Source organism: Mus pahari, chromosome 5 (genome assembly GCF_900095145.1).
Source record: "Mus pahari chromosome 5, PAHARI_EIJ_v1.1, whole genome shotgun sequence".
NCBI classification, from domain to species: domain Eukaryota; kingdom Metazoa; phylum Chordata; class Mammalia; order Rodentia; family Muridae; genus Mus; species Mus pahari.
In genome coordinates, this window is record NC_034594.1 from 67,260,801 (window position 1) to 67,268,154 (window position 7,354).

The 7,354-nt window shown below is 50.6% G+C and overlaps 1 protein-coding gene across 11 annotated transcripts in view; it reads left to right on the forward strand.

The window, feature by feature from the left end:
• Positions 1-7,354, forward strand: part of Agap1 (ArfGAP with GTPase domain, ankyrin repeat and PH domain 1) — a 436,093-nt gene that overhangs the window by 423,811 nt on the left and 4,928 nt on the right. For all 11 annotated transcript variants that reach the window (XM_029539053.1, XM_021197517.2, XM_029539054.1 and 8 more), the window contains one exon: positions 6,712-6,967. In XM_029539053.1, coding sequence (XP_029394913.1) covers positions 6,712-6,967 — 256 coding nt within the window. The remainder of the gene's footprint in view (positions 1-6,711; positions 6,968-7,354) is intronic.

The following is a 7,354-nucleotide window of genomic DNA, read 5'->3' on the forward strand; positions in this document are numbered from 1 at the left end:
AGGAAGCAAAGATGTTTCTGAAAGGAGCAGTGTGATGCAAACGCAAAATGACTTCTTGGTCTTTACCATTCGTGAGAAAGGTTCAAATAAGAATGAACTCGGAGGACTTCACAGCGAGTAGACTTCTGGGAAAAGACCCTAGTACAACAGAGCCTCCAAAACCAGAATTGTAAATTCTGACATCTGAGGACTACACCCCTGAGGGACAGCTCATCATAGCAGCCCAGAAGCACTATCACCAGCCAGGACAGCGGGCTCCCTGAAGACCCAGGATTGTCTGGCCACCCACCCCCATGTCTGCCTTTTAGTGACGCATCTCCTAGACATCCGCAGGACGGTGCTGAAAGCCGATCAGAAGCTCCGTGAAAAACTTTTTTTCTGGGAATCAACCCATTAACCTTCTTACCCCTTGGCAGTGTGCTGAGCCCTCCCTGCCAGACCCAAAACACTGCTGGCGACAGTCAGAAAGGCTTCTCGGTAGGAACTGAGAGGGGGGCATCTTTGCAGCAGGAATGGAGAGCGGGTATTGCATTAAGACTCTTTCTCTGGCTGGGGGTAGAACTCAGTTGTTGTAGTGTTTGCCTAGCATACATGGAGTTTGGTTTTCTGCACTGTATAAAACCAGACATGGTGTGTACCTGTAATCCAGGCACTCAAGAGACAGAGGCAGGAGGATCAGAAGGTCAAAGCCAGTTTTAGCTGGCTAGTCAAAAGCTAGTTTTGGCTACATGAAGCTCTGTCTCACAAAACTAAAAAGCTACCAGGACCCCTTCTCTAAGAAGGCCTCCCCCAGTGCTCAAATGACAGTCCTTAGCAGTAGCGTCCCACTTGGTGGGCTTTAGCCTCAGACAGTGACTTTAGCCCACCCTCCTCACACACTCAGTAGTAACTTTCTTTCTCTCTATTCTATGCCTGTTCTGCACTGTGTTGTTCTTTTGGTTGGTTGGTTCGTTGGTTGGTGTTCTTAATGATAGTGAAATAATCTGAGTAAGGAAGAAAGCTAGGAGGGAAAACAGATTGTGGTGACAAAGATAAACCGTATCTGCTGTCCTCAGTGGGTGCCAGCAGGAGCCCTCCTGATCTGTACCTAACAGGACAGCCATTATGATTATATCCACTCTCTGCCCAACCCAACCCTGATACCCTCTGTCAGCTCCACTCCAGCATCCATCCATGGAATCGTGACCCATCCCTACCACTTGGCTCATGCAGCTATAAATAAAAGTGAGGAGATGATACGGAGAGGCTAGGTCTGCCTCTTGGTCTTAGTCAGTGGTGTAACAAATGTCTTAGACTGCGACGTTTATTTGGGAACTGGGGACAGGGCCCAGAATCTCCCACATTCTAGCTACTAAGCTATACCCCCAGCTGGGCTGAACAATATCAACCTCAAAACCCTGGTTCAGAAGACCATCATCTTGGGGGTTGTGGTTTCCACAGAGGAGTCAGGGAGTGGGGGACACATATGTGCAGAGCATACTGGTTACAGAGCAGGGCTGTTGAGACAGTCCCCTTATGGACTCATGTAAGGAACCTACTGCTGAGTGCTCACTAAGATGGGGAATAAAATCTGGATACCAGCGTTAGACAGCTAGAAATGGTACGTGCCTCACCGGACACAGCCTCAGCCACTTGAGCACAGGCATGTCACAGTCATTACCATCATGGCAATCAATAGTGCTGTCATTTGGTTGGCTTTGCCCTGGTGACAAGCCCTGCAATTGATGCTCCTCCAGCACTAAGCACAAGGGACTCCTATGAGGACCAGACCCTTGGGCTCCAGCGTAGCTCACACACAGTGAAGAGCTCCTGTCCCAGGTCTCCACAGAAGTGACAGAGTCCTCTGCATGCCCTGACTTCCTGTTTGCCTTTGCCCATGTCAGCAATTGTAGACTGTGTCTGTCTCAGTCCCCATCCTGAGATCTGGTGGCTTTCACCTCAATTCTGGTACCACAAAGTCAGTGGTACTACATCTGTGGCCTCTGACTTCTGCCTGCGGGCCATCAGGAGGCTGTGGTCCACGAAGTCTGTCGTGGTCCACCCCTTCCCTCACCATGCTCTCAGTTTGGGCGTCGCTCAGCATTCCATGTTACCAGCTGCCAGTTCTGACTGGCAAGCCTCAAGTGAGACATGACCCAGGTGACTTAGTTAGAGTTACTGTTGATGTGATGAAACTCCATGACCAAAGCAACTTGGGGAGGAAAGGGCTTATTTGGCTTACACTTAACCCATTGTAGTCTATCATTGAAGGAAGTCAGGAAAGGAACCCACATGCAGGAACCTGGAGGCAGGAGCTGATGCAGAGGCCACTGAGGAGTGCTGCTTACTGGCTTGCTCACGTGGCTTGCTCAGCCTGCTTTCTTATTGAATCCAGGGCCACCAGTCCAGAAGTAGCCCCACCCACATGGCTAAGCCCTTCTCCTGTCAATCACTAATTAAGAAAATACTCTACAGTTTTGTCTCTAGCCCATCTTATGGAGGCCACTTTTCAACTGAGGCTCCCTCCTCTAAGATCTCCAGCTTGTGTCAAGTTGGCATAAACCCAGCCAGGACATGGGCAGCTGCATCTGTGGTGACACCTGGGAGCTTACCCAGGTCACCCCTCCCTAAGGCCATGAGTAGCTTTGTTCACCCATCAAGCTGTAGTGTCAGAGCACCGTTGGCTGAGCCCAGTAGAGACTTTTAGCTCTGCACCCCGGTCCCACCCATTCTCTAACTCCACTGTGTGCCTGAGGTTTACACACCAGGCAGTTATAGTCAGATCCAGAGGGAGGCAGGGGACTGCTCCCAAAGGGCTGCATTTCAGGGAGGAGAGGGTATCTCCTGAACACGTCTCTTTGTTTTTAGGGACGGGGTTGGTGTCTGTCTTCTGACAGGTTATCACCCCCTCCCTCCCCTCCCTCCCTGCAGTTGATTTATTTAAAGGTGTGTCAGCACCAAGACCTGATGAGGGGTTGGCCCCTCCTCCCTGCTGATGGCAGCCGAGCCAATAATTCATTTTTTAGCTCATTAGCTAACAGAGGCTGTGAGCAGTGGTCCTCCAGGGCATTGGAACGGGGCGAGGTGATCTACTACCAGCTCGGCTGCTCTTGAACTGGCCTTCCTTGGGGACAGTGAAGCGCATGGCCAAGGGACCTGAGAGTAACAATTGGAGTCCATTGTGCCCTGGTACTGTGGTTTCCTAGGGCGGTGATGCTGACAGAACAGAAGAGGGACTGTGGTCAGAGTGTCCCCAACACTGGTGAGAGCTGAGGGGAAGCCGCCGTAGCAAAATATTGTGCAGGCTTCAGGAACAAAAGTGCCTGGTGCAAGATCAAGGTGTAATGGCTGGGCTCTTGCCCTGGGGAGGCCTCTGCCTGGCTTGCATGGCCCTTCTGCTGTGCATAGAGGGAGGAGGGTGGCTGGTGACTATCTTTATGGACCCCAGCCAGAGTGGAGTGGAGGTTCACCACAGGGACCCCACTTAATCTAATCTGCTCCCTAAAGACCTGTCATCAAACCAAGCCACACTGGTAGCTAAAGCTTCAACATGTGAACTTGGGGTCAACCAGTTTGGCCCATGACAACAAGGACCCTTGGGCCTCTCAGGCTCTTGCATACACACACCCCATACCTAACCCCAGACACACAGCCATGGGATCATTAACCTAGCGAAGGTCGCCACACCCTTAAGGGATTCACTAGGCCCGTGGCCTAGAACAGCCCACTTCTCCGTGGTCAGCGTGATGAACTCTACTGCTCCCCATCTTCTTTAGAAACCTTCATCCCTGCCTGCCTACCACAGACAGCACACTGGTGAGTGCTGTGTGCTTGGCCCTGACTGACACAGGGACAGTAGAAATAGATTCTCTACAGTTGGCAGCTTACAAAAGGGCCACTGTGGCCAGTGTTTAGACCACAAGAGAGATCTTAGATCTCAACAGCCCTGACTTTAATAAGCCCATTTTACAGATGGCAAAAACAAGTGTCCAAGTAGAAGAGGGTGAGAAGAGTGAGTGCTGAGACCCCAAGACCTCTCTCTCTCTCTAAAGGAGAGAGAGCACGGCCTCACAGCATCAATGAGTCCCTTTTCCTTCCCAGCAACCATTGGAGAAAGCTCACCAAGCCACGTGTTGGTGTGCACTTGTTAGTGTGGGCAGTGGCCACAGAAGACAGATTGTGAACAACAGGGAGTGCATGGGAGTTGATAGGAGCAGCTGAACTCCCATAAACCTTCCATTGCCCTGCCTGGCCCAATGGATTTCAACTACAAAAAAAAAATTTTTTTAAATAAATAAATAAATAAAAAATAACAATCAGGTCTGGTGCAAGCATGAAGCCTGTGGCCTCCTAGACTTCTGGTGAGCTCAAAAGCCAAGGGGCCTACTCAGCAGTTGGCACTGCAGGGTTCTGTTTCCATCTGAAACTAAAGCCACAACTACCAGCAGGTCTAGAGATTGTCCTTGGTGGAGGCAGGAATCTGTGCTCAGTCTTTGGCTGGATATTTGAATATTAAAATGAAATTTTAATCATCGCAGTTAAGACCCGAGTTCTGATGTTAAGTTCTCCTGTTACCCCTGGATGATCTGGCAATGACTTTTAAAATCAACTGGAGCAGAATAAGACAGTGTGATTTTAATGCCTGCCCAAAAATGAGAGTTAGCAGATTGGAAACCGGAGGTCTGGACGTCTCCTACACCATTAGCCCTTCTCATTTAACTCATGGCTTGCTCTTTCTCCTTCCTGATTTATGAACTACCTCAACAAATGCTTGACGTGTTATAAACAAGCTTTTAAGGTAGACCGTGAACCACAGCGGTTTGGGTCTTGCATTCCCTGGCTGCCCCCACCCACACACACACACACACCCTTTCAGCCTAAGTAAGGATGCCTGTGAGGGGCTTCTCTGCAGAGATCTAGGAGCCAGTTCATCTCAGCTGCAGCCAAGTGTTTGTCCTGGAAGTCTCTGAATGAAGAGTCAGGGGTCACTTGGGGGTCACTCGCATGTACCAGGAAGTGAAGCAAAACTAATCCAGATTTGGTCCTGGAAGGACCTGTTTGCCTAAGTATTTAAAAACAGATTAGGACTAACCTGACACTAGGTCACCAGGCGCAATGTAAACACTGCGCAGAGGTGTAAACAGGCCTTTCTTCTGGGCCTAGGAAGCGGGAATGGAATGAGTTTTCTTTCTGGAGGGTTGGGGAAGGCCCCGGATTCCTCCCTGCAGCCAGTAGCCATGCACTCTGACTATTGCTTCAAGAAGCTCTGGGTTTCAGCAGTCACTGAGTCAGGGTCTTCCTGAAGTCTGAGGTAATTGCACCCTGTCCATACGTGTGGGATGGACTTGCTCTCTCCATCACCCTCATGAAGAAGCAGCGGTCAGGCCTCGGGAACACATCACAGGCTGCTGGGAAAACTCTAAGGGTTACTCATGAAATCACAGATCCTCTTTTAAAACACACACACGCACACCTACCCATTTCACCCCTTTTCCTAATGAGGAATAGAATCAGGAAAACTTTGGAGTTCAGTGTCTCATCCTTTCTCATTTTTATTTTATTTACTTATTTATTTATTTATTTTTTTGGTTGGTTGGTTTTTGAGAACTCTGCACTCACATCTATCCCAGAGCCTAAAGTCAGCTGACAGGACCTTCCCACTATGTACCTGTGGCTGACTTGGAACTCGATGTGTTGACCAGGCTGGCCTTGAACTCATAGAGATTTACTTGTCTCTGCCTCCTAAGTGCTCCGATTAAAGGTCCACTTCACTGTGCCCAACAAGCCTACCTTCTTGATCTATATATAACACAGCACCCTAGGGTGTGTTCGCCTTCCTCTTCCACTCCCTCCTCCTCATCCGCATACTTCCCAAGTGATAGGTAGACCCTGGGGGAGGGGCCGGGCCCCTGAGGCTCCTAGTCTCCAGGCCATGCCAGGAGACACTATGTCCACTGTCTCATCAGGGCTTGGCACATCGCAGAGCCCACAGCCTAACAGCTTCACCCTCCCCTCTTGTGCCTAGCTTTGCTCTAACCTCAGAGGCTGCCCAGTTTTTCCCCCTTGAAGCTGGGCCCTGGAACACTCATCCTCAAGATCAACATTCCACGCCCTCCCCTTAAGCCTTTCACAAGTCCCCAAAGATATGTGTGAATCTTCAGTGTTTCTCCAGCTGGAAGTGATGGGATACTCTCGCCCACGCCTCCATCCCAGAATGCCAGTGATTTAAGAGCAAAAGGGACGCCATACCTCGGATGAGGCCCCTGCTGCCCTTCCCCTAGTCCTGGTCACTTGCCATCCTAGAGCACAGGAGCAGCTCACCTGGGACCTTACTTTTTGGTCAATATAAGCACATCTTGCTGTGGGATCCATCCTTTCCTTCCTTTCTCTCGGAAAGCCCAAGCCTTTGACCTTTGGAGCCCGTGTTTGTATTGCACTGATGCAGGCTCCCAGGCCGTGCATGGTGGAGAGGGTTGTGCTGACATGTCAGAGGTTACAGGAGCCTCAGCAAGAGCTTTCAGACCACACCCAGAGGTTCTGGCTCTGGAACCAGGAGATGCTGCAGGCAGAAGGATACCAATTCTGGAACGAATCAAGCACCCCAAGGGGGCGGTATTGGAAGGGGACACTGACTGACTCTGCTCCCTTCCTGTGCCTCCTAACCACGGCAACTGCCAGAGCAGAGGTTCCAGCCTCGATTCTAATGCATGCCTATGTGGTGACTTTTCACAGGGAAGAAAAGGAAAGGTGGATCCGGGCCAAGTATGAGCAGAAACTCTTCCTGGCCCCATTGCCATGCACGGAGTTCTCCCTGGGCCAGCAACTGCTACGTGCCACGGCCGAGGAAGACCTGCGGACTGTCATCCTTCTTCTGGCACATGGGTCCCGGGATGAGGTGAATGAGACCTGTGGGGAAGGAGACGGTCGCACAGCACTGCACCTGGCCTGTCGCAAGGGCAACGTGGTCCTGGCTCAGCTGCTGATCTGGGTAAGTGGCTGCAGTGCCCACCACATGCCCAACAGAGGGCAGAGCCCTCTCTACCATGCACGGAGTTCTCCCTGGGCTAGCAACTGGTAGAAGGCCATGCCTGAAAACTGACCCTAGCAGGATTTGAACTTTGCATGTGGACTGAGCTGCCTGAGGGTATAGAACAGGGGGTGGGGAGATTCTGGGCACAGAGCAGAAATGAAACTGACACTCATTTGCTAGAGGTTCTCAAGTGTCTTTCTAACGGTCTCTCAGGTCAAGCATTTTGGGGGGAAGGGACCTGGCCTTCATCGTCATCTTCTGAGGGGAGGGACATAAATAACTTGAAAGGGTTCTAGAAGTCCCTCTGCCAAACCTTTGAATTTTTTTTTTTTTTTTTTTTTTTTT